Raw genomic sequence first — 27,267 nt, 5'->3', positions numbered from 1 at the left:
AAAACTAATTCTGGAATGTTTATTTTTTGCGCGGGATAAATATAAAAATATATATTTTTTTTTATGGCTCGGTCACTACAGACGAGGCGATACCAATTACGTATAATTATTATTATTTTTTAAAAAAAGAATAAATTACTTAACCCCTTCCCGCTTTTGGGCGTAACTGTACGTCCAAATTCAAAGTTAGTTCCCGCACACGGGCGTACAGTCACGCCCTGTAGATAAAGCGAGCTCAGGAGCTGTGTGCGCTTTATCTTCAGCAGCTGTCAGATGTCATACACAGCTGACATCCCCCTGTGATGGCAGTTACCCCTTCAATGCGGCTGTCAATGGCGTCCGCCGCATTGAAGTTGTTGACAGAGGGAGGGAGCTCCCTCTGTACCCCCCGCGATGGATCGCGGGTGGCGATGGTTGCTATGCCAACCAGGAAGCCATTGCTAGGCTTCCTAGTTGCCCAGGTACGGAAGCCTATCAGGTGCTGCCCGAGGCAGGACCTAATACGCTAACTGTCAGATGATGAATGACAGTCACAATACACTGCACTACATAATAGGTATCACTGCGTTCGGAACGGCCTGATCTATAAAAATGTCACATTATTTTTACTGCACGGTGAACACCGTAACATTTTTTAATAAAAAACAATGACAGCATTTTATTTTTTGGTCATCTTGCGTCCAAATAGCAGTTTATGACCACATGTGGGGTATTTCCTTACTCTGGAGAAGTTGCTTTACAAATGTTATGGTGCTTTTTCTCTTATTTGTTGAGAAAATGAAAAATTTTGAACTAAAGCTACATCTTATTGGAAAATAATGTAATTTTTCATTTTCACTGCCCATTTGTAATAAAATCTATGAGACACCTGTGGAGGTCAAAATGCTCACTACCCCCCTAGAGGAATTCCTCAATGGATGTAGTTTGCCAAATGGAGTCACTTTTGGGGGGTTTCCACTGTACTGGTACCTTAGGAGCTTTACAAATGAGACATGGTGCCGAGAAAATCCAGCAAAATCTGTACTCCAAAAGCTAAATAGCGCTCCTTCCCTTCTGAGCCCTGATGTGTATTTATACAGTGGTTTATTACCACATATGGGGTATTTCCGTACTCTGGAGAAGTTGCTTTACAAATGTTGGGGTGCTTTTCCTCATTCATTTGTTGAAAAAAAAAAAAAAAAAATCTGAGGTAAAGCTACATCTGATTGGAAAATAATGTAATTTCTCATTTTCACTGCCCAACTCTAATGAAATCTATGAAATACCTGTGTGTTCAAAATAATCACTACACCCCTAGATGAATTCCTCTATGGGTGTAGCTTCCCAAATGGAGTCACTTTTGAGTGGTTTCCTTTGTTTTTGCACCACAAGACCTCTTCTAACCTGACATGGTGCCTGAAATATAATTTAAGAAAAAGGAAGGCCGAAAAATCCAGTAGGTGCTCCTTTGCTTCTGGGGCCTTTGTTTCAGGCCTGTAGCACAACAAGGGCCACATGTGGGATATTTCTAAGAACTGCAGAATCAGGGCAATAAATATTCAGTCGTGTTTCTCTGGTAAAAAACTTGTGTATTACAGAAAAAATTTATTAAAATTGAATTTCTGCAAAAAAAAAATGACATTTGCAAATTTCCCTTCCACTTTGCTTTAATTCCTGTGAAACGCATAAAGGGTTAAGAAAATTTCTAAATGCTGTTTTGAATACTTTAAGGGGTACAGTTTTTTAAATGGTGTGATTTGTGGGGGTTCCTAATATATAAGGCCCTCAAAGCTACTTCAGATCTGAACTGTTCCCTAAAAAAATTGCCTTTTGAAATTTTCTTGAAAATGAGAAATTGCTGCTAAACTTATAAGCCTTGTAACGTCCTAGAAAACTAAAAGGATGTTCAAAAAATGATGCAAACAAAGTAGACAAATGGGAAATGTTAACTAGTCACTATTTTGTGTGGTATAACTATCTGCCTTAGGCCGGATTTACACGAGCGTGTGCGTTATGCACACGCAAAAAACGCGGCGTTTTGCGTGCGCAAAAGGCACTTAACAGCTGCGTGTGTCATCAGTGTATGATGCGCGGCTGCGAGATTTTCTTGCAGCCGCCATCATTTTGACACTCCGTTTGGAGGTTTGTAAACAGAAAAGCACGTATGAGGGGACTTGAATGTCCAACTGTCTGATTGCTATTTTACTATGTAGGTAGTGCAATGTATTGCAATGCATACGAAAGCCACCTAGGTGCCGCGTTCGCTTTTGATCCCGGTATCTAATGGGTTAGTGGCAGGGACCAGAGCTAGCTCTGGTCCCTGCCATTGCAGCAGGGTGTCAGTTATTTGTCTTAAGTAAACAACATTTTTGCCAGAAATGCACTAGCTTTCCCTGACTTATACATATTGCAAAGAGGTTGAATGTCCAGTAGCAAATTGGAGGCAACCAGAGTCACCCACCAGAAAATTCCATCGGCAAACAAAATATCAAAAATGTGTGTACTGCAAACGCCAGAAGGATTATGGCCAGTCAAAATACTGCTGGGGAAAGGTCCACGTGCTTTCTTGCTCAAATATAGATCTGATTCAGTAAATCAAAAAGGAAGAATAAATATGTAGGGATTCAGCAGTAATGTCAAAGCACATTACAAGAAACTACATTTTATTCTTCTACACATCGAAAATCTGAAACATTTATGCCACATGTGGACTGAGCTTAAAGGGGTATTCCAGTTGTAACAAGTAATCACTGGATAGGTGGTAACTGTTAGATCGTTGGGGGGGGGTTCTCATTGTATACGGATTGACATTGATTAACTCCTCACGTGTAGGCTGCAACAGTATAAATACTCAGGTGTCTGGCTGTCTCCCCGGTACATTAAACAGAATAGCATGTTAGTCAGTCCTTTTCCACAGCTGCTCCAATCAACTCCTCCTGGCAAGCGGTCGGACAAGGGACCCCATTCTGGCGATCGGTGGGGGTCCCAGTAGTTGGACCACCACCGATCTAACAGTTATCATCTATCCAGTTATCAGTGGATAGAGAGGGTGATAACTTGTTACAGCCAATATGGTAATATAGGGAATAATAGGATCAGATAATAATTCAGACTAGCGTGTAAGCAGATATTCACATTTCTGCTATTGACAGGCAACACATTATATACACAATTATCTGCAGACACATTCTTCCCTTACCATGCTCCTTTCTGGTTAGCAGGTAGAGCAGATGACATAAAATCGGGCACTGTAGGGGTTATAAATTAAACACATTAAAACCTTTCACACATCCAAATACATTTACTATGCTGCATTCAGGCACCTCTGGAAAGCAAAAAGGCAGGAGGTGGAAAAACCACAATGGAGGGTGAGGATTTACAGGTTGTAATTAGTTGTTTATAGTAATGCCTTAAAGAGGCTCTGTCACCACATTAGAAGTGGCCTATCTTGTACATGATGTGATCGGCGCTGTAATGTAGATTACAGCAGTGTTTTTTATTTAGAAAAACTATCAATTGTGACGGAGTTATGACCTATTTTAGATTTATGCTAATGAGTTTCTTAATGCCCAACTGCGAGTGTTTTTACTTTTTGACCAACTAGGCGTTGTGGAGAGAAGTGTATGACGCTGACCAATCAGTGTCATACACTTCTCTCCATTCATTTATTCAGCACATAGTGATCTTGCGAGATCTAGTGATCTTTACTCCGCACATAGTGATCAGCATCAAGCTGTCAACTACACACTTGCTGTCAACTTCCATACAAACGTTACCGAAGTGTCGGGATTGTGAATGGACATCGCGTCCTGGCTGGAAGCGATGTCAATTCACTCTCAAGACACTTCAGTAACGTTAATGTGTGAGTAAATGACAGCACATCATGATCTTGCAAGATCACTATGTGCTGAGTAAATGAATGGAGAGAAGTGTATGACGCAGATTGGTCAGCATCATACACTCCTCTCCACAATGCCCACTTGGTCAAAATGTAAAAACACGTCCAGTTGGGCATTATGAAAGTCATTAGCATAAACCGAAAATAGGTCATAACTCCGTCAAAATTGATTGTTTTCTACATAAAAAAAACAAACACTGCTGTAATCTACATTACAGCGTCGATTACATTATGTAGAAGATAGGGCACTTATAATGTAGTGACAGAGCCTCTTTAAAGGGAACCTGTCACCAGCATTTCACCAATTGAACTTTCCTTATCCCTCACTGGCCGCTAGCAACAGTTCATTGCCGTTATCCCCTCTCCGCAACTCCTCTTTAGACTGTAAATACCAGTCTGCAAACATTTCACGCTTTTTATCGTAATAATCCGGTGTCCCTTTGTGCGCACACACCAGAAGAGGACATCAATGCACAAGCAAGAGATTTAGTGTGTTGGGGGAAGGCGAGGAGCTGTCAATCAAAAGAAGGCGGGGTAAACTCGGAAAGACTTGAGGAATGAAGATATGACTTTTCAAACGAAGATTTGACTCTTATGCTCATTAGCATACGGTGCGGGAACACTAAAAAGCTGAATACTAAAGCTACAGAGCCGACTAAGAAGACAATTATAGGTTATATAGAATTTATTTCTCACCCGCTACCACCAGATATTGCTGGTTTAATAGGTGAATGCTGGTGACAGGTTCCCTTTAAAAAGAATGTCGGATTTATGTGCTAAACACAAAAGTATATACAATAACCAAATCATTACCAGACCTATATAAACCACTTCCTGAATCCCATCACTGTGATAATATGAAAACAGTGATAGGAAGGGAATAGTCATGGGGAATAACTAGTGGTAAAGCCATGTGCACACACAGCAGATTGAATCTTGTGTGGAGTGACCTGAAGTCCCAATCAAATCTGCATGCGTTATATGCAAATTCTGCCAGCGGAGAACACAAATGGCATAGCAGGAATATGGAAAAAAATAAATAAATAAAAGCAACACTTGACATCAGAAAATCAGCAGAATGGCCTGAAAGACACCAAGTTTTTTCCTGGAGCAAATACATGGGGTTTTCGTAAAACCTATTCATGCGAACGTACTGTACTTAGTTACTAGTTACTAGTCTTCTGCATGTGCTCATGGCTTTACTGGGCTTGCTGGACAAGTGGCTTGTGCATAAGTGGAGTTAAAGAGGCTCTGTCACCACATTATAAGTGCCCTGTCTCCTACATAAGGAGATGGGCGCTATAATGTAGGTGACAGTAATGCTTTTTATTTAAAGAAAACGATCTATTTTCACCACTTTATTAGGGATTTTAGATTTATGCTAATGAGTTTCTCAATGGACAACTGGGCGTGTTTTACTATTGACCAAGTGGGAGTTGTACAGAGGAGTGTATGAGGCTGACCAATCAGTGACCAATCAGCGTCATACACTTCTCTCCATTCATTTAGTCAGCGCATAGGGATCCTTTTAGATCAGTATGCGCTGTCTTATACTAACACATTAACGACACTGAAGTGTTTAGACAGTGAATAGACATTCCACGGGATGTCTATTCACAATCTCTGCACTTCGTTACTGTTTCTGTGGTAGTTACAGCAGAGCAAGCGTAATCCCGCGAGATTACGCTGTAGATGACAGGTTACAAGGAGATTACGCTTGCTCTGCTGTAACTACCACAGAAACAGTAAAAGTGCAGAAATTGTGAATAGACATCCCGTGGAATGTCTATTCACTGTCTAAACACTTCAGTATTGTTAATGTGTTAGTATAAAACAGCACATAGCGATCTAAAAGGATCCCTATGCGCTGACTAAATGAATGGAGAGAAGTGCATGACACTCATTGGTCACGGATTGGTCAGCGTCATACACTCCTCTGTACAACGCCCACTTGGTCAATAGTAAAACACGCCCTGTTGTCCATTAAGAACTTATTAGCATAAATCTAAAATCGCTAATAAAGTGGTGAAAATAGATAGTTTTTTTTTTAAATAAAAAGCATTACTGTCACCTACATTATAGCGCCCATCTCCTTATGTAGGAGATAGGCCACTTATAATGTGGTGACAGAGCCTCTTTAATAAACCGAAGTTAAAGGGAGGGATAAAAGTCCCTGTAAGTACTCTTCTTTTACTTTAATTGTTCAGTTTTTTTGTAACTGTGATAATGGATAGCAGGAATGGAGGTTTTCTTCAGTGCACAGTTTGTCATATGTATGCACAACTGGTGAATATCTCTGTGGCAGATGTGAGCATGTTGTTCAACTGGAAGCTCGCATTAGAGATCTGGTGGAGCAAAATGCAACACTGAGGGCGATGAGCAAGCAGTTACTGGGATAGATCTGGAGGGTGAAGACATGGGTCAGCAGGACCAGGCAAATAGCTGAGTTACTGTAGTTAGGGACCAAGAAAAGGAAGGCCAATCCAGTTTCTGTTATTCCAAGCAAAATTGCTAAATTGGGTGATGATGCGAGGGTGTCTGTCTCAGAAATAGCAGCCCTAGTAGATACTGATCTCCTTAACAGCCAGGAGAACAGCCCAGCTAGTAGTCGGCGGGATGGTAATACAGGTGAGGCAAGACAATTGGTAGTTGTAGGAGATTCCATAATCAGGAAGACGGATAGAATTTGTCACCAAGACCGCCTCAACCGAATGGTTTGCTGTCTCACTGGTGCCAGGGCTTGGCATGTGGTGGAACGGGTGGATAAATTACTGGGAGGGGCTGGTGATGATCCAGCTGTCGTGGTCCATGTGAGTACCAACGATCGAATACATGGTAGGTGGAGGAGCCTTAACAATAATTTTAAAGAACTAGCCTACAAGCCGAAGGGAAGGACCTCCAAGGTTGTATTATCTGGAATACTGCCTGTGCCATGCGCATCACAGGAAAGACAGCGGGAGCTCAGAGAGTTAAATGCATGGCTTAAAAGGGGTTTTCCGGGAATATGAAAATAAAAATATATAATACTAAAATATAAAAAAATAAATACCCAAATCAATATAAGGTTATGCTCCCATTGGTTTATTTATTTGATGCCTTGCTATTTCACTTCTAGGAAATGGAGCCCTAGGGAAAAGTAGTGTGTGTATACACATACATTACATTCGTTAACATTGAAATTTCAGACACCAAGGGCGGCAAGCCATACGGTTATGCAAATTTAGTAAGTCGCAGGTGTCCCCAAGATCTGAAAATGATCAAACTTTCAAGCATCTAGCGCCAATCTGTGATATGTGGGAGGGGCATAGAAGCCAGATTTGAAGCAAAGTTTCTTTTATACACATGAAACCTCAAAAATCAGATCAAGTGGTGTAGGATGATTGTGCCATGCCTCCTGTTAGTCGACGTGCCAGATATCGCCACGTTTCACAAATGGAGAGGGACAGAATCCTTGAACTGGGAGACCTTGGTTTATCACTCCGGCAGATCGCTACACGCCTGGGCCGAGATGTCAGCACTGTTCAACTTTGTGTGTCCTGGAGATTGGGGGAACAACAGCGAAAGGGAATGACTGCAAGACGGATCATCTGATTGGAAGAAAGGCGTGTAGTGATCCATTCTGTACTGCAAGTGAAATTTGACGTCACATCCCAAGCCCAAGGCGGCAACCACTGTAGACACAAACCATCAGAAGGCGTTTGGACGACATCCGGCTACGAGCCAGACATCCAGCTATAGGTGTTTCAATGACCACACACTACTGCTCTCAGAGGCTATCATAGTGCACAGCAGGACATGAATGGAGGCTGGAATGGAGGTCTATCCTCTTAAGCGAGGAGTGTCACTTTTGTCTCGGATGCAATGACAGCCGGAGATTGGTGGGAAGAACCACGTTGGCAACGCCATGAAGAGGCCTTCACAAGGGAACGTCACACTAGTCCTACTCCTGGGATTATGGTGTGGGGGGGGGGGGGGCCATAATGTACAGTAGCTGGACCCCTCTAATCTTCATTTCAGGTACACTAACAGCTCAGAGTTACATGAATTTGGTCATGGAACCAGTGGTACGACCATTTCTCCAAAGTGTCCCAGAAACAGTTTTTCAATAGGATAACGCCAAGCCGCATGTTGGTCATGCTACCGTGAGCAACCTGCGTGGCCTAAACATACTACCATGGCCTGCAGGGTCTCCCATCGGGCACATCTGGAGTGTCATTGGTCAGCAATTGCAAAGAGATGCTAGCAGTCAATCTTTATGATTTGCATGCCCAAGTGAATTCAGCGTGGCATAACATTCCTCAGAACCATAACATAGCAATTAATAACCTCGTTGAAAGCATGCCAAGGTGCGCAAGTGCATGTATTTCTGGGCATAGCGCTCGTACTCTACTGAATTATGAGATGATTGTAAGACTTTGTTTCCATTTTTTATCATTTGCATATCATTAACAGGTCTATTGATTCTGTGATTTCCACAATCCCAAAACTTTTTTCTTTCTTGGTGTTGCAATTTCAATGTTGAGTGTATGAATGGAATGGGGTCTGCTGTGCTGGGGGAGAGAATTCTAGCAAGGATTAGACGAGTATTTAAACTAGGGCAGAGGACGGAGGTCCATGTAGAAAAGAAACGGGTAGTTAGGTTAGTTAGAGAGGGGACCGTCAGACCATATTGGGGGGTGGAGAAATGGACTGTGGGGAGAGGATTAGACAACAGGATAAGGTGTTAGAAAACACTGAAGATAAATATGGCCACACAATTAAAAAGGATTTAAAAACAAAAAAGGAATCACATTTCTGATACTGAATGTGAAAAATTTAAAGGCAATTTAAAGTGTATGTTCACAAATGCCAGAAGTCTAGCAAGCAAAATGGGTTTGTTGGAGGTCTTGGTACTGGAAGAGCATACAGATATAGTTGGTGTTGCTGAAACATGGCTAGACTCCTCATGACTGGGCTGTAAATCTACTGGGTTTTACACTATTTTGGAGAGACAGGGCAAATAGGAAAGGCGGTGGTGTATGTCTGTATGTGAGAAGTGATATGAAGGCGAGTGTGAAAGAGACATTAGAGGGTGAATATTCGGAGGAGATTGAAACCTTGGGGTGAAATTACAAAGGGAGGTAAACACTGAAAAATATTTTTGGTGTAATCTATAGAGCCCTTAATATAACTGAGGAGATGGAAGGACAGCTATATAAACAGATGGAACGGGCTGCACAGGCTGGTACTGTAGTGTTAATAGGAGATTTTAATTTCTGGGATATTAATTGGTGTCATGGTTCGGCTTCAACTGCAAAGGTTAGAAGTTTCTTCAACCTGTTGCAGGAAAATGTTATGGGCCAGTTTATGGAAGACCCGACTAGAGGTGAAGCTCTGTTGGATCTGGTCATTTCTAATAATGCAGAGGTTGTTGGGAACATTAATGTTCGTGAAAACCTGGGTAACAGTGATCACAATAGTGTTACATTTTACCTATACTGTAAAAAAACAAACAGGCTGGGAGGGAGGGCAAAAACACTTTGTACGTCCAGGAGCGGGAAGGAGTTATTAGGTCATGGTAACTCCATCTTTCGCGCTCCATGACCTAATAGTACGTCATGGGAGGATCGGCCATTTCGGCCGTCCTCCCGACACATACAGTAGCTGCACCAACTGCTGTCTCGTACGGCAGTTGCCGCAGCTCCGTCAGCGGGGACCGATCGCGTTGTCCCCGCTGAATAAACCCTTAGAAGCAGCGTTCAATAGCGATCGCGGCTTCTTAGGGCTTAAACTACCATCGATGGCCCGCTACATGATGGCGGGCGGCGATGGTTGATATGGCAACCGGAGGACTAATAATGACAGTCAGGACCCACTATGCTTGCTGTCAGCGAGTAGCTGACAGCTCTAATACACTGCACTACACATGCGATCAGGGCCTCCTGCCCTCAAGTCCCTTAGTGGGACAAAGTATAAAAAAAAAAAGGTCGTGTAAAATAAAAATAAAGTTTTGAAAGTAATGAAATGTAAAAACCCCCCTTTTTCCCTTATTAGTCCTTTATTATTAATAAAAATAAACTATACATAATTGATATCGCCGCGTCCGTAATGGCCTGAAATACAAAGCATTTTGTTATTTATCCCGCGCAGTGAACGCCCTAAAAGAGAATAAACCATACCAGAATCACAATTTTGGTCACTCCACCTCCCAAAAAAATGGAATAAAAAGATCAAAAAGTCGCATGTACCTAAAAAAAATGTCCTGATCGAAACTGCAGTTAGTTACGCAAAAAGCAAGTCCTCGCACAGCTTTCTTGATGGGGAAAAAAAAAAATGTTCTGGCTCTTAGAATAAGGCAACACAAAAAGTAAATGATTTTTTATAAAAAGTATTTCATTGTGCAAACGCCATAAGACAAAGTAAACTATAAAACATAAGGTATCGCCGTAACCGTATCGCCACGCAAAATAAAGTTAATATATCTGTTATAGCGCACGGTGAAAGATGAAAAAACAATAGTAGAATTGCTGTTAGTCACCACGCCTCTTAAAAATGGAATAAAAACTGATCAAAAAGTTGCATGCACCCCATGAAACTACAATGAATTCCTCAAGGGGTCTACTTTCCAAAATGGGGTCACTTAAGGGGTTTCCCCTGTACTGGTACCTCAGAAGCTCTGAAAATGCGACATGGCGCCCAGAAACCAATCCAGCAAAATCTACATGCCAAATAGCGCTCCTGCCTTTCTGAGCTCTGCCGTTTGTGCAACCAGAAGTTTATGACCACATGTGGGGTATTGCCGTAATCGGGAGAAATTGCTTTACAAGTGTTGGGGTGCTTTATCTCCTTTATTCCTTGTCGAAATTAAAAATTCATACCTTTAAATCGGAAAAATGTGATTTTCAAATTGCACAGCCTAATTCCACAAAATGCGGCAAAAAACCTGTGGGATCTAAATGCCCACTATACCACTCGGAAAGTTCCTTGAGGGGTGTAGTTTGCCAAATAGTGTCACTTTTGGAGGCGTTCCACCGTTTTGGCACCACAAGACCTCTTCAAACCGGACATGGTGCCTAATAACGAGGCCTGAAAATCCACTAGGTGCTGCTTTGCTTCTGAGGCCGGTGTTTCAGTCCAGCACACTAGGGCCACATGTGGGATATTTCAAAAAACTACCGAATCTGGGCAATAAATATTGGAGTTGTGTTTCTCTGGTAAAAACCTTCCATTTTTTTCTGTATAACAGAATAAAAAGAATTTTCTTGCAAAAAAAAGGAAATTTTAAATTTCACCTCTACTTTGCTCTAAATTCCTGTGAAACACCAAAAGGGTTAATAAACTTTCTAAATGCGGTTTTGAATACTTTGCGGGGTCTAGTTTCTAAAATGGGGTGTTTTCTGGTGGTTTCTAATAAATAGGCCCCTCAAAGCCACTTCAGAACTGAACTGGTACCTAAAATAAGAGGCTTTTGAAATTTTATTCAAAATGTGAGAAATTGCTGCTATAGTTCTAAGCCTTGTAACGTCCTAGAAAAAAACCCCAGAATGTTCAAAAAACGATGCCAACATAAAGGTAGACATATGGGAAATGTGAACTAGTGACTATTTTGGGTGTTCTAACCATCTGTTTTACAAGCAGATGCATTAAAATTCCTAAAAATTCTATTTTTCACAAATAAACACTGAATATAGCAACCAAATTTTGACACTAACAAAGCCCAACGTCTCACGAGAAAACAATCTCAGAATCGCTTGGATAGGTTTAACCCCTTAAGGACGCAGCCTAGTTTGCAGAGCCTATTTTTCAAATCTGACATATTTCACTTTATGTGGTAATAAATTCAGAATGCTTAAACCTATCCAAGCAATTCAGAGACTTTTCTTGTGACACATTGGGCTTTAGGTTAGTGGCAAAATTTGGTAGATATATTCAGCGTTTGTGAAAAATAGCAAAATTTAGAGAACATTTGAAAAAAATAATTGCATTTTTCTGAATTTAAATGCATCTGCTTTCAAGACAGATGGTAATATTACACAAAATAGCGACTAGTTCACATTTCCAACAAGTCTACTTTATGTTAGCATCATTTTTAAAACATTTTTTTTTTCTAGGACGTTACACGGCTTATAACATAAGCAGCAATTTCTCATATTTTTAATAAAATTTCAAAAGCCTCTTTCAGTTCTGAAGTGGCTTTGAAGGGCTTATATATTATAAACCACCATAAAACATCCCATTTTAGAAACTAGACCCCTCAAAGTATTCAAAACAGCATTTAGAAAGATTATTAACCCTTTAGGTGTTTCACAGGAATTTAAAAGCAAAGTGGAGGTGAAATTTACAAATTTCATTTTTTGTCAGAAAATCGTTTTTATTCAATTTTTTTCTGTAAAACCGAAGATTTTACCCGAGAAACGCAACTCTATTCTTATTGCCCAGATTCTGCCGTTTTTATAAATATCCCACATGTGGCCCTAGTGCGGTAATGGACTGAAACATCGGCCTCCGAAGAAAAGGAGCACCTAGTGGATTTTGAGGCCTCCTTTTTATTAGGCACCATGTCTGGTTTGAAGAGGTCTTGTGCCAAAACAGTGAAAACAACCCAAAAGTGATCCTATTTGGCAAACTACACCCCTCATGGAACTTATCGAGGGGTATAGTGGGCATTTAGATCCCACAGATTTTTTTGCCTCAAATTGTGGAATTAGGATGTGCAATTGAAAATCTAATTTTTCCACTAAAAGGTAAATTCTTAATTTTGAAAAAGGAATAAAAAGAGAAAAAGCACCCCAACATTTGTAAAGCAATTTCTCCCGATTACGGCAATACCCCACATGTGGTCATACACTGTAGGTTGGACAAACAGCAGGGCTCCATGTGGATTTTTCTGGATTGGTTTCTGGGCGCCATGTCGCATTTTCAGAGCTTCTGAGGTACCAGAACAGGGGAAACCCCATAAAAGTGACCCCATTTTGGAAAGTAGACCCTTGAGGAATTCATTGTAGTTTTCATGGGGTGCATGCGACTTTTTGATCAGTTTTTATTCTATTTTGAAGACGCGTGTTGACTAAAAAACAGCAATTCTACTATTGTTTTTTATTCTAGTTTCTTTTAACAGCGTTCACCGTGCGCTATAAATGACATTCACTTTATTCTGCGGGGCGATACGATTACGGCGATACCAGATGTTTATCGTTTTTTTTATGTCTTATGGCGTTTGCACAATAAAATACTTTTTATAAAAAAATCATTTACTTTTTGTGTTACCTTATTCTAAGAGCCAGAACTTTTTTATTTTTCCATCAAAAAAGCCACGCGAGGACTTGTTTTTTGCGTAACGAACTGTAGTTTCGATCAGAACCATTTTTAGGTACATGCGACTTTTTTATTCCATAGTTTTGGGAGGTGAAATGACAAAAATGGTCATTCTGGTATTATTTATTATTAGTTTCTTTTATGGCATTCACCGCGCGGGTTAGAGGACCAAATACTTTTGTAGTTCAGGTTGTTACAGACGCGGCGATACCAATGTATAGTTTGTTTATTTTTTTATTAATAATAAAAAGGACTGATAAGGGAAAAAGGGGGATTTTTACTTTTAAAACTTTTATTTTCTTATTTATACACAACTTTTTTTCACTTATTTACTTTGTCCCACTAGGGGACTTGAGGGCAGGAGGCTCTGATCGCTATTCTAATACACTGCACTACATGCGTAGTGCAGTGTATTAGAGTGGTCAGCTACTCACTGACAGCAAGCATAGTGGGTCCTGACAGTCAGGACCCACTATGCTTCCATCGATGACATAGCAGGACACCATTATTAGGCCTCCGGTTGCAAAAGCCACCTTCGCCGGCCGCTATCGTGTAGCGGGCCGACAAATGTAGTTTAACCTTTAAGAAGCCGTGATCGCTATTGAACGCGGCTTCTAAATGGTTAATCAGTGGAAAAACACTGCGATCTGTCCCCGCTGTAGGAGCTGCGGCAACTGCTGTACGAAATAGCAGCCGTCACAGCTCCTGTATGCGTCGGGAGGATGGCCAAAATGGCCGTTCCTCCCGTGACGTACTATTCAGTCATGGAGCGCGAACGCTACCGTTACCATGACGGAATAGTAAGTCACTGAGAGCAAATGGGTTAAGCATTCCGACATTATTACACATAAAAGTGAAATATGTCAGATTTGAAAAATGGGCTCTGAGCTTTAAGGCCAAATCAAGATTGCGTCTTTAAGGGGTTTTCCCACGAGGGCCATTTTTGACATATCCACAAGATATGTCATAAATGTCAGATGCGGGTCTCACCTCTGGGACCCGCACCTATCTCTAGAACAGGGACCCTAAACCTCGTTCTACATCTTTGTGTGTCGGCTGAATTCCGACCACGAAAGGTGAAAACAGCGTAACTATGAGCTACGCTGTTTTCGTAAGCCCCATAGAACTGAATGGTACTTACGGAAACCGTGTAGATCGCATGCTACGCTGCTTCCGTAACGGCTATTCACTACAATGGGAGTTACGGAAACAGCTCAGTGGGCTATGCGGTTTTCGTAACTCCCGACCATAAAGTCAGTGCTAGCAGACAAAGCTAGAAGATTGGTTAATGACTTATGGATAATTTTTATGTTTACTTATTTATTTTTTAAACCTCCTTCTGGACCAACAGGGTTTAAACAAAGTTCTATAACTTCTCCCATCCCTTGGTTGAACATGGGCCTTTTTTCAACCATACTAACTATGTAATATCAAATATTAAAGATAGAAAGTATTTTTGCTATTTCTAACTAGTATGACTAGTTTAACTAGTTAAAGAGGCTCTGTCACCACATTATAAGTGCCCTATCTCCTACATAAGGATATCGGCGCTATAATGTAGGTGACAGTAATGCTTTTTATTTTTAAAAAACTATCTATTTTTCACCACTTTATTAGCGATTTAAACTTGTTTTACATATTAATACACATGATTCAAACATCAATATAGTAATGGCTTCTTTACAGTTGGAGTAGACCAAAAATGTAATGGCCTACCTCAGAATAAAAAAATGTGCAAGATACTTATCCAATGACAAATAGCATTGAGAGCTATAATTGATTTAGCAATAAACTATATAGAATTGATCGAAGGAAAATGTCCAACTGCCTCAAACCAAAGTTGGTCAGCGGATGTCTGTTTTGCATTCCTCTAGATCAAACAGCTAGGTTTGAGGAAGGTTGAACATCACGTACATGTCCCATTTCAAGTAACATTATAAATACTCAATAGGGAGATCAAAACTGGTGCAAAGGAAAAGAGAAGTAGTTGCTCATGGCAACCAATAAGGTTGCGGCTTTTATCTTCCGAAGGGCCTCTGAAAAATAAACGGTATAATCCGATTGGTTGGTATGGCAAACTACTCCCACTTTTAATAAGCGCTAGTTTTGATCCTTCTCCCTTAATGTGCTTATTGGACTTAAATAACCGCAGAGGGAGAAAAAAAAAAGGAAAAAAAAAAAAAAAAAAAAAAAAAGGTCTCTTACCAATTTGTCATCCAGTATAAAACCGAAGAAAAAGTTGTAAAGCAAGGAGAGGACATCTTTGCATGAAATCAGATCAAACACGGAGATTAACCAGCGAATAAAAAGGATCTGCAAGAGGATAAACAATACTTTAACCTGAAGACTAGAATATGGTTTACAGTGTTTATAAACAAATTAGAAACCCCGGTATGTTCCTAAATAGACAAGTGTTTTAGGCTATGTTCACACGGGGTATTTTGCCGAGTTTTTTGACGCGGAAACCGCGTCGCAAAACTCGGCAGAAACGGCCCGAGAACGCCTCCCATTGATTTCAATGGGAGGCGTCGGCGTCTTTTTCCCGCGAGCAGTAAAACTGCCTCGCGGGAAAAAGAAGCGACATGCCCTATCTTCGGGCGCTTCCGCCTCGGACCTCCCATTGACTTCAATGGGAGGCAGGAGAAAGCGTATATCTCGCTGTTTTATGCCCGCGGCGCTCAATGGCCGCGGGCGAAAAACGGCGCGATAATTGCCGCGAAAATCGTCGTGCAGGGAGAGGAATATCTGCCTCAAAGTTCCAAACTGAATTTTGAGGCAGATATTCCTCCCCCAAAATACTCCGTGTGAACATAGCCTTAATGTTTCTGTAATATCGTGAAAATTCACCTGAGGGCATTTATGCACAGAAATATTGGTGCAATTGGAATAATTTAAAAATAGAGTAATCAATCCGAACTCTGCAAAAAAAATATATACAATTGCATATTTACAATATTCAAGTTAGGAAACACTTGTGAAACCGTGGCACTAAAAGATGATCAAATAAGTATCATTTAATTTAACGATAAAGAAATTCTAAACTTAGAAATTGACGAGAGTAAAGTGGAGAAACCTGCCGACACGGTCTGTCAGGCTGCAGGATTTTTTGCATGCTCTTGAAAAACAGTCATGAAGAAATTTTGCCGATTTCTTTCCAATTTAATAAATGTTTCGGCTGGCAGGAGGCGGAGGGTATGGAGCTTCGGGCTCATTCACATGACTGTATTTTCGGTCCATATGCTGCCTAGTCCACAATGGACTGCACACAAACAGACAGCCCTATAGTATTATTTCTATTACTTATTTAGCACCAACATAATCCACAGCGCTGTACAGATATTGTCCTGAATTCAATGTCTACATTGGGGCTCACAATTTAAATTCCCTATCTGTAGGCTTTTTTGCGTAACCCCCTTCCCGTCCACCCCACGTAGATTAACGGGCTGCAGCACTGGTCCTTGTGCTCCTAACAGAGCACACAGGCGCTTCCCAAAGCCCGGCATCTCCCAGTACAGCGGTGATCCGAACCGATTAACCCCTTAAATGCGCCAGTCAATAGCGACCACAGCATTTATGCTGTTACAACAATATTGGCACCCCGCTACGCGATTGCCGATTGTTGCTATGGCAAACAGAAGCCTAACAAAGGCTTCCGGTCGGTCGTCTATGTGAAACGGACAGGTATAACACCCTGGAATACATAAGTATTGCAGGGTATTATAACAACGATCAAACAATTGGACATTCAAGTCCCAAAAAAAAAAAAAATATACAAAAGTAAAAAAGTTACATTTCAAAATAATAAAATGAAAAAAAAAAAATATTGTGCTTTTCCCTTATAACGTCCTTTATTAGAAAAAAATGTAAATAAACTATGCATAATTGGTATCGCTGCGGCCGTAACGGCCTGAACTATAAAAACATAATGTTATTTACCCCGCACGGTGACTGGCATAAAAAAATTTTTTTTTTTAAAATCTTACCAGAATCGCTATTTTTAGTCACTTCAGCTCCCAAAAAATGGAATAAATAGGGATCAAAAAGTTGCATGTACTCAAATTATACCAATAAAAAAACTACAGTTTGTTCCGCAAAAAACAAGCCCTCACATGGCTTTCTTAATGGAAAAGTAAAAAAGTTGTGGCTATTAGAATATGGCGACAAAAAAAAAATATTTTTTTAAAACCGTGATTTTATCGTGCAAACACCGTAAAACATAAAAAACTATAAACATATGGTATCGCCGTAATCGCATCGACTCGCAGAATAAATTAAATATGTAATTTATAGCGCACGGTGAACACCTTAATTTTTTTTTAAAAAGAATAAAAAAAACAATAGAAGTTTTCACAGCCTAATTACACTAAATTCAGCAAAAAACCTATGAGATCAAAATGCTCAATATACCCCTAGATAAATTATTTTTAGGGCTGTAGTTTCCCAAATGGGGTCACTTCTGGGGGATGTCCACTGATTTGGTCGCGCAGGGGCTTTGCAAACGCGACATGACACCTCAAAACCAATCCAGCAAACTTGAGCTCCAAAAGCCAAATAGCGCTCCTTCCCTTCTGAGCCCTGCTGTGCATCCAAACACGTGTTTATTACCACATATGGGGTAATGCTGTAATCAGGAGAAATTGCTTTGAAAATCTTGAGGTGCTTTTTCTTTATTCCTTGTAAAAATGTAAAATTTCTAAGTTTTATTGGAAAAAATTTAATTTGCATTTTTACGGACGAATTCCACTAAATTCAGAAAAAAACCTGTGGAGTTAAAATGCTTTATACCCCTTGATAAATTCCTTGAGGAGTGTAGTTTGCCTAATGGTGTTTTTTTGGGGGTGTTTTCACTATTTTGGCCCCACAAGACCTCTTCAACCCTGTCATGGTGACTAAAATATAATCTAATAAAAAGGAGGCCCCAAAATCCTCTAAGTGCTCCATTGCTTCTGAGGCCTGTGTTTCAGTCACGGCACTAGGGCTACATGTGGGATATTTCTAAAAACTGCAGAATCTGGGAAATAAAGATTGAGTTGCGTTTCTCTGGTAAAACCTTTTGTTTAGGTTTTGGAAATTTTCTTGAAAATGTGAGGAATTGCTGCTAAAGTTCTAAGCCTTGTAACGTCCTAGAAAAAAACGATGCCAAAATAAAGTAGACATGTGGGAAATGTTAATTGTAACCATTTTGTGCGGTATTGCCATCTGTTTTACAAGCAGATACATTTAAATTTAGAAAAATGCTAATTTTTGCAAATTTTCTCTAAAATTTTGTGTTTTTTCACAAATACTGAACATATTGATCAAATTTTTCCACTAACATAAAGTACAGTATGTCACGAGAAAATCTCAGAATCTCTTGGATAAGTAAAAGCATTCCCAAGTCATTACCACAAAGTGACACGTCAGATTTGAAAAAAAATCAGCTGTGTCCACAAGGCCAAAACATGCTCAGTCCTGAAGGTGTTAATGTCACAATTCCCACACGAACAGTCCACGTGGAAAAATAAATGAGTACATTTAAAAATAAATAAATCGCAGTATGCACCAGTGAAGTCAATGGGGTGGCCAAAAAATAGAGAGCATATGGACACCATCCATATCTTTCAGATCTGTTGCCAAGTGATGCTAAAAAAAAAAAAACTTGACATACAAAAGTCAAATACGGACAAACGGACTGAAAAAAATACTACTTTTTCAGGGCGCAGAGAGGACAATTTAAATACAGTTGTGTGAATTAGGTCTTCGCTTTACTGATCTTTTATTGCAGACAGAGCATTGGGGGTAGGATTCTTCTGCAGTCAGTCAGTTGCCTTACAACCAAATGGGAAATGGTTGAAGTTCTGGGACACATTGAGAAATATATAGAGAAATCTTCTATGAGTCGAAATTGAAATCTGTTACAGCTGACATTTGCACAACCTCATAGGTTAATGATTTAATTAGGAGATGCTGATTTAGTATCCATTGATTTACTATCTTTACAGTTACACAGGCGAGCAGGGGCTGCAAAATTAAAAATTGTGCTCTATCGTCATGTATACTTAGACTTTTTTGCTTATCTGAATTAGGCTTTTGGACTTTAGGTCCTTATAGACGACGCAATATTGGCTGTGAAAAAGAGTGTCGATCGACGTAGGTGCAAAGATCTGTAATGTATGGGGATGAACGAACATCTGTCCCCATGCATTTGCATCATGTCGGCAGCACATATCACATCACACAGGGAGATGTGCTGCGGACTAGCGACCATTTTATTGGCTGTATAAAAGATCAGATGATGAACGAGCTGATTGGCTGATTGTTGCCCTGTTTGCAGGGAAATGGTTGGGAACGAGTCATATGAATACTCATTTGCCCGATCATTGACACATGTAAAAAGGTTTTTACTCTCCAAGCCCATTCTGTTTTGCTGTATTTTCAATGACCAATTATTACACCACATCTCTGCTCTTATACCATGCCTGATGAAGAGTCCTAAGCAGTCTCGAAAGATTTCTGTTCACCATACCCAATCTCCCCCCCCCCCCCCCCCCACTAAAGACTGTGATAATGCCTTATCTAAACAGAATTTGTCCGTAAATAATCAGAACATGTGGTAACAAAACAATGACTGACCCGAGTGCTGGAGGTGCTTCTTCCAGTACAGAATAGAGACACAGCAGCAATAATACAGTCCTGATGCAGTTCTGTAGCAGGAATGAGGCACTTTAAGATCCGTATATTCACATTCTCAACTTAAGGAATGGAAACAAAATTAAAATTATTCTCTCTAAATATAAATATATACACACACACACACACACACACACACACACACACACACAAAGTAATAAAAAAAAAATAAAAAAAAGATAAAATCAAGAAAAACAACTATTTGATTTTCCACTAAAATATAGCTAAGAACCAAAATAGTAATGAAATGTACTTTACCAAGGTTGCCACTCAGAGTCAGCCTAAGCAAAATATCGACACCATCGGCTGGAAACCCGTGTTTGAGGCCAATAGATTCTATGTTAGTAAGATGCTGGACAAGAATGGTATTCCCCTTCAAGGGTACTTTGGAGTTAACTGTAGGGACAGAAATCGCAAAAGGTTATACACATATATATTATATACGCACAAACAAATACCGTTTAGTCTAGCGATAAACTAGAAGTGAAATTTATTAATACAATCACATACTTTGCTTGAAGTAATCGAGTGCCTTCTTCATCATTTGTGGGAGCCGTTCATGACTGGTTAGGGACTCCCTTTGTTTCAACTTTGGTGTCTCAATTCTAGATTTTTTCACGCTAGCCATCAGATGTACAGGGCCCAGGCCACAGAGTGTTCTGTAGAGTCCTAAATGATAATAAATAATATCTTAGCTTTCCTACACTTACAGTACTCAGAGCATTCCTGGGGTACACTGCATATCATGATCCAGCATCGGGGCACACCGGTCAGAACAGCCACTTATTCTTCTCTACATGACCATATGGAACTTGTGCTCCATATACCCTATTAGCCCAAGCATGAATACATCGCCTGTGGGGCACTGTGTGTGTGTGTGTAGAGGGTGACATTCTTAAACAGGGCAGGTTGAGGAATACAGAACAGCTACTAAGCTATGCCAGGTTGTGCCTCGTGTAGGTCACTTTGTTATGCAGAAAATTGGATGATATTTTTGGTAAATAAGTTGCACAGTGACAGACTTTCAAAGTCTGCTCTGGTGTATTTGGTGGTCAAATACTAAACTGAAATCTATACGTAGACCTCAGAGCCTGGACCAGTAGATCTCAAAGTCAGACCACCATGGAAGGCCATTATCCTGCTGGCTTAAAACAGAAGCGTAGAAAATGTATAATTGAATCGTGAGACAAAACTTTTAGACGCGGTAAAAACGCAAACGCATTGAAAAACGCACCACATCACAGTAAAAGTAATGCGGTTTTCAGAAGCTTTTTTTTAATGCCATTCTAACTGCACCTTAACCTGCAACTTTAGTGGACCCTTAGGCCTCATTCCCACGACAGTGTTTCCCGGCCGGGTGCCGGCCGTTCATAAATCGGCCGGCACCCGGCTGCATTAGGAATAATAGACCCCTAATGGGGCTATTCACACGACCGATTTTTTGACGGCCTGGAAAACCGGCCGTCAAAAAATAGGACATGCTCTATCTTCGGCCGGGTACCCGGCCCCCATAGAAGTCTATGGGGCCGGGTAATACACGGCCATCACCGGGATGTGTCCCGAGTGATGGCCGGGTTTTCCGGCGCTTGCGCTCTATCTCCTCCTCCTCCTAGCGCAGAGTGCATGTGAGGAGGAGGAGTTGATGCCATTCGGACGAATGGCATCGCTGTACACTGTGTGGCAGGGCCGGGGTGTACAGGGAGGAGGCTGCGCTGGCTACCTTCCCCTGCTTGTCTTAAAATGGCGCCGCTAGCAGCTGCTTCTACTACTACTGTAGCGACGCCACTATAGCAGAGCAGGGAGTTATCTCCCCGCTCTGCTATGTGCTAGCCGCACTTTAGCTCCTTGAAGGAGCGGAATCCCCGTGTTTGCTCCTGGACAGAGCGCTTGATGTCTCTGTCCATATCTGGGCAGTGACATCAGGGGAAACTCCTGAAGCGGAATCCCCGAACACATGGGGATTCCCCTTCAGGAGTTGCCGCTGATGTCACTGTCCAGATCTGCCCGGCCCGGCACGGATGCAAAACTTAATGCAAACCGGCCGGGCAAAATGGCCGATTTTACCGGCCGACACTCGGGCTCGGGAACGACCCGGTCGTGTGAATCCCACCTTACAGAAATCCCAGGAGCCGACACCACCAGCACTTTACCTGAATGACCGTTATGGTTTTGATTGTCTATAAATTGTGATATGGAAGAGGCTGTGGCACAGACGGAAAGAAGAGACAATTGGACACGTTTTATCAGAAGGCCTTTTCTCGTCATCATTTCCGTTAATGATAAAAAAAATAAAAAAAAACAAGGCAGGTAATGTTGATTTATTTATTTTTTTTAACAGGTTTTATTGGCTCCTTTAACCCCTTCCCGCACATTGGCGTAAATGCACGTTCAGGTGAGAAGTAACTTTGCGCACCTGGGCGTGCAAGTACGTCCGCGCTTTAACAGTTAACCACCGCGCGGCGCTAAACCGAAGCGGCAGTTAACTGTGCAGGGTGTCCGCCCGGCTCTTCCTGTTGCCGATCAGCAGCCCATCGCCACTGATTTTAGCAACTAACCCCTTAGATCAGAGATCAGTCTTGTACTTGTCTGCCGAGAGCGTGCACACGTATCCGCGCTCTCCTCTCTCCAGCTCTTGCACCATCCGTAGTAGCGACACGCCCCCTTGCCCTTACACACCCCCTTGCAAGTTCGGCAGACAAGTACAAGACTGTGTTGTCTGCCAAGAGCTGAAGAGTGAGCGTGTGCGTTCACGCGCGCTCTCCTCTCTCCAGCTCTTGTTGTGACACTGTCTGTAGCGGATTGGACAGTGTCACAGCCATGTTACACGCCACCTTGCCAGTACATGCCCCGTTGACTGTTCAGGGGGTTATTTAAATATCGGGTGCCAAATATAATGGCACCGATATCTAAATAACTGAGGAGGGTAGAAAAAAAAATGTAACCTGCCCCAGGGTTTGTGCAGCCCCCCCCCCCCCCATTACATGCTGCACATGTATGGGGAGGTGAAAGGTTCTCCTTAAGAAAATTTTTATTTAACCCCTTAATGACCAGCATATTTTAAACCTTAATGACCAAGCCATTTTTTACGTTTTTCCATCGTCGCATTCCTAGAGCTATAACCTTTTTATTTTTGCGTCGACATAGCTATATAAGGTCTTGTTTTTTGCGGGACAAGTTGTATTTTTAATAGCACCATTTTGGGGGACATATTATTTATTGATTAACTTTTATTAACTTTTTTTGGGGGGGAGAATAGAAAAAACCCTGAAATTTCGCCACGCTTTTTCACGTCTTAAATCTACGCCGTTTACCGTGTGATATAAATAACACAATAACTTCAGCGGGTTGTTCCGATTGCAACGATACCAAATTTGTATCGTTTTTGTATGTTTTATTACTTTTAAACAATAAAAACGCTTTTTTTTTTCAAAATGATTTGTTTTTGTGTCTCCATAGTTGAAGAGCCGTAACGTTTTTATTTTTTCTCCGATGCGGTTGTATGAGGAATTTTTTTTGCGGGAAGACTTGTTTTTATTGGTACCATTTTGGAGTAGATGCGACTTTTTGATCACTTTTTATAAAAAAAAATTTAAGTCAGGATTCACAGAAAACAGCAATTTTTCCATAGTTTTTTATTACATTTTTTACGGCGTTCACCGTGCGGGTTAAATAATGTAATAGATTTATAGTCGGGGTCGTTACAGACGCGGCGATACCAAATATGCCTAACTTTTTTAATAGTAAAGCACTTTGTAAGAGGAAAAGCTGGGTTTTTCATTTTATTTTTTTAATTAACTTTATTAAACTTTTTTACTAGTCCCACTAGGGGACTTCACTATGCGATTCTCCGATCGCTATTATAATACACTGCAATACTTCTGTATTGCAGTGTATTACTGCCTGTCCGTTTAAAACGGACAGGCATCTGCTAGGTCATGCCAGAGGCATGATCTAGCAGGCATTCATGGCAGGCAGACCTGGGGGCCTTTATTAGGCCCCCGGCTGCCATAGAAGACACTGACACTCGGCGATCGTATCGCCAGGTGTCGGTGGGAGAGAGAGGGAGCTCCGTCCCTCTCTCCAAAACCACTCAGATGCGGTGCTCGCTATTGCGCACCGCATCTGAGGGGTTTATCATGTGAGATCGATACTAATATCGATCTCACACGGCAGAGCAGGGACGCCCCCAGCCCTCAGCTGCCTCTAGCAGCCGAGAGCACGGAGATTTGACGGCTCCCTGCTCTGTTTACTCATCCTGATGCAGTGCCGTAAAAAGGCATATGCATCAGAATAAAGCCCGTTAGTGGCCGCCGTTAAAAGGCGTATTGTCGGTCACTAACGGGTTAATACCACACAAACTTTTGGGTTAGGCCCTATTGTTTTCGGTGTGCTGACAGTTTTAAAAACAGACAGCACACTGACCCATACAAGTCAATGAGGCTATTCACACATCCGTATGTTGGGTCAGACTAGGCCATTAAAATCTATGGAAGTGAGAAAAAACAAATTGCATACGAAACCCCTTTGATGCCGTGGTCAATAGCGACTGCGGCATCTAAGGGGTTTTGACAGAGGAAGCTCCCTCTGTCCCCCCATCGGCACGCCTGTGACATGATACCTGGGTACCGATGGATTACCATGTCAGCCGGGGACCTAATAAAGGCCCCCAGGTCTGCCTATAAGGCAAATGCCAGCGGTATGGCCTGTGCAGCACAAGGACATTATCCACGTTCGTCTGAATGAGCCCTAATAGTGTCAGTATTGCACAGACTGGCAATAATGCTTTGGAATACTAAGTGGTGCGAAGCATTCATTATACAAGCGATCAATAAACAATGGTTTTTGAATTGCTGTTTTGTTTTTTTGCTTTTTCCTTAAAAAAAAACAGCAAAATTATAAAAGTTAATTAAGGCCTCATGCACACGACCGTAAAAACTCCCGTTATTACGGGTCGTAATTACGACCCGTAATAACGGGCTCATAGACTTCTATTGGCCACGGGTACCTTCCCGTTTTCTCACGGGAAGGTGCCCGTGCCGTTGAAAAAGATAGAACATGTCCTATTTCAGGCCGTAATAACGGCACGGACAGTCCATAGAAGTCTATGGAGCTCTCGTAATGACGGGTGGCTACATGTGTGCACCCGTCATTACGGCAGCGTTGCTAAGCGACGTCAGTAAATAGTCACTGTCCAGGGAGCTGAAAGAGTTAACTGATCGGCAGTAACTCTTTCAGCACCCTGGACAGTGACTACCGATCAGAATAAAGAGCAACCTGTAAAAAATAAAAAATCTTCATACTTACCGAGAACTTCCTGCTTCCTCCAGTCCGGTCTCCCGGCCGTTGCCTTGGTGACGCGTCCCTCTCGACATCCGGCCCGACGTCCTGGCCGTCCCTGGATGACGTTTCAGCCCATGTGACCGCTGCAGCCAATCACCGGTCAATCACATGCTGCAGCGGTCACATGGACTGCCGCGTCATCCAGGGATGTCGGGCTGGATGTGAAGAGAGGGACGCGTCACCAAGACAACGGCCGGGTAAGTATGAATTTCTTTAACTTTTATTACAGAAAGGGCTGTCCCTTCTCTCTATCCTGCACTGATAGAGAGAAGGGGCTGCCGATTAGTGCAGCGCTATTTTGCCGCCAAAAACGTGCCCGTAAATACGGGTGGAATACGGGCACGGGTCCGTAAATACTGGTGCAAAACGGGTGGAATACGTGTGACACCGGACCCGTATTTACGCCAGTATTTACGGGTGGAAAAAAATACGGTCGTGTGCATGAGGCCTAATCCCACAAAAAACAAACCATCATACAGCTAAACAGGAAAATAAGATACGTTCTTGGAATGGGAGGATGAAAAAAAAAAAAAGCTTTCGTCTATGTAAGGCTACATTCACACGAGCGGATCAGATTCACGTGCATGAAAAACGTGCTTGAATCTGGTCCGTGCGCGTTGCGTTATGCATCAGTGTGCTTTGCGAGCGGCATGCGTTTTTCATGCACTCGCAAAGCAAATTTTAAATCAAATTGATGCGCAAATTACGCACCACACACGGATGCGCATCAATGTGCGGTAGATAGTTTTCACGCACCCATTGACTTCAATGGCAGCATAGGTGAGTGAAAACGCACCAATATAGGACACGCAGCGGCCTCTCGCTAAGTAAAAACTCCCGCGTGTGTGAACGGCCCCTTTGTAATCAATGGGTCCGCGTGCTGCGCGTGACTTCCATGCGCTGCACACAAACGTTATTCACGCTCGTGTGAACGGGCCCTAACGCTGATGTGAACAGGTCCTAAGACAATATTCCACCTCACCAACTTGAGGACCACAGCGAGCAGGCGTGCGTGTATATACACATTGCGTCCGTATAGCAGGCCTTACAAACACTACGTGAACATGTAGAAAACATACATTATTCAGCTCTCAAAGCCATAAACCCCGGCAGAACATGATATAGACAGCACTAATAACGCCAGCCACTGTAATAATCATTACTATATATCCACAAATGTAACACAAACGGTCGAGTCATACACAGAACACACAAAACTACGCGGTGAACACTATAATATAAGCCGTCTTTACTCACGGGTCTACGTGCCGCGCACAACGCTGAGAACTCCCCAGTACACAAACTACTATTCGAAGCGAGCGCGCGAGACTACAACGCATGCGCAATGAGCACTGAGCGCGCTTCTTCCGGCAGGCTGGGGTGAAACACAGAGAACCAATAGGAACAGCGGACTATAACAGCGTGGAACCCTGAGGCTGTTGTTGACACCAGGATGACGCATAAAGCAAAGGCGGCGGCTGATTGGAGGACGAGACAACGGCAAATAGGCCCATCCCTTATTATAGGTATACGCTTCTTATTATAGGTATACGCTTCTTATTATAGGTATACGCTTCTTTTATGGTATGTTCACACACAAACTCGAAAACGTCTCAAAATATGGAGCTGTTTTCAAGAGAAAACAGCTCCTGATTTTCAGACGTTTTTTCTGCCACTCTCGATTTTCGCGGCGTTTTTTACGGCCGTTTTTGGAGCTTTTTTCACTAGTCAATGAAAAACGGCTCCAAAAACGTCCCAGGAAATGTCCTGCACTTCTTTTTCGCGGCCGTTTATTTACACGTAAAAAAACGCAGCGAAAAACGCTCCGTCGGAACAGAACGCCGTTTTTCCTTTGAAATCAATGGGCAGATGTTTGGAGGCTATGTTCACACTGAGTTTTTTGACAAGTTTTTTTACGTGGAAACAGCGCCAAAAAAACTCGTCAAAAACGGCCTGAAAATGCCTCCCATTGATTTCAATTCGAGGCGGAGGCGTCTTTTTCCCGCGAGCGGTAAAACCGCCTTGCGGGAAAAAGAAGAGACATGCCCTATCTTCGGGCGTTTCCGCCTCTGACCTCCCATTGACTT

The 27,267-nt window shown here is 41.9% G+C and overlaps 1 protein-coding gene across 1 annotated transcript in view; it reads right to left on the bottom strand.

The window, feature by feature from the left end:
• The window catches only part of CENPI (centromere protein I), a 161,959-nt gene extending 135,253 nt beyond the window's left edge, over window positions 1-26,706 (bottom strand). The window contains exons 1-6 of the mRNA XM_075834239.1: window positions 26,438-26,706; window positions 20,351-20,509; window positions 20,099-20,236; window positions 19,784-19,902; window positions 15,377-15,484; window positions 3,179-3,227 (exon numbers count right to left, since the gene is read on the bottom strand). Of these exons, the coding sequence (XP_075690354.1) occupies window positions 3,179-3,227; window positions 15,377-15,484; window positions 19,784-19,902; window positions 20,099-20,236; window positions 20,351-20,468 (532 nt within the window). The 5' untranslated portion in view covers window positions 20,469-20,509; window positions 26,438-26,706. The remainder of the gene's footprint in view (window positions 1-3,178; window positions 3,228-15,376; window positions 15,485-19,783; window positions 19,903-20,098; window positions 20,237-20,350; window positions 20,510-26,437) is intronic.
• Window positions 26,707-27,267: the final 561 nt, after the last annotated feature.

The sequence above is a fragment of the Rhinoderma darwinii genome, chromosome 8 (assembly GCF_050947455.1).
Source record: "Rhinoderma darwinii isolate aRhiDar2 chromosome 8, aRhiDar2.hap1, whole genome shotgun sequence".
Taxonomy (NCBI): domain Eukaryota; kingdom Metazoa; phylum Chordata; class Amphibia; order Anura; family Rhinodermatidae; genus Rhinoderma; species Rhinoderma darwinii.
The sequence above is the reverse complement of the archived record's forward strand: the minus strand, read 5'-3'. Positions and strand labels throughout refer to the sequence as shown.